The sequence below is a fragment of the Antrostomus carolinensis genome, unplaced genomic scaffold (genome assembly GCF_000700745.2).
Source record: "Antrostomus carolinensis isolate BGI_N321 unplaced genomic scaffold, ASM70074v2 scaffold37533, whole genome shotgun sequence".
NCBI lineage: Eukaryota > Metazoa > Chordata > Aves > Caprimulgiformes > Caprimulgidae > Antrostomus > Antrostomus carolinensis.
This window is the reverse complement of record NW_010305097.1, coordinates 1-251: the sequence shown is the minus strand read 5'-3', so window position 1 is coordinate 251 and position 251 is coordinate 1. Positions and strand designations below refer to the sequence as shown.

Sequence of the window (251 nt, the reverse complement as noted above, 5' to 3'; positions counted from 1 at the left end):
CCCCCCCCCCACCCAAAGCCCTTGTCATCCCCCCCGCCTGTCACCGCCAGCGTGTTGGTCTTGGGGTCGAGGTTCACGCAGAAAACAGAAGCTTCATGGAGGAGTAAAGAGAGGCAACACGGCTCAGACACTGCTCAGCCCACCCGACATGCCCAGGGGATCCAAACCCCACACAGCACTGGGTCTGGGCGGGATGTCAGCGAGCTGAACTCCCAACCCAAACCAGTGGGAATCAATTCTTCCCATGGGGG

The 251-nt window shown here is 61.0% G+C and overlaps 1 protein-coding gene across 1 annotated transcript in view; it reads right to left on the bottom strand.

Moving 5' to 3' along the window:
* AAMP (angio associated migratory cell protein) overlaps window positions 1-130 on the bottom strand; it is a gene marked incomplete at both ends in the record, with an annotated part of 938 nt that extends 808 nt beyond the window's left edge. Inside the window, one exon of the mRNA XM_029084199.1 lies at window positions 1-130. This exon is cut by the window's left edge and continues 20 nt beyond it. Within this exon, the coding sequence (XP_028940032.1) occupies window positions 1-130 (130 nt within the window).
* Between the last annotated feature and the right edge of the window lie 121 nt (window positions 131-251).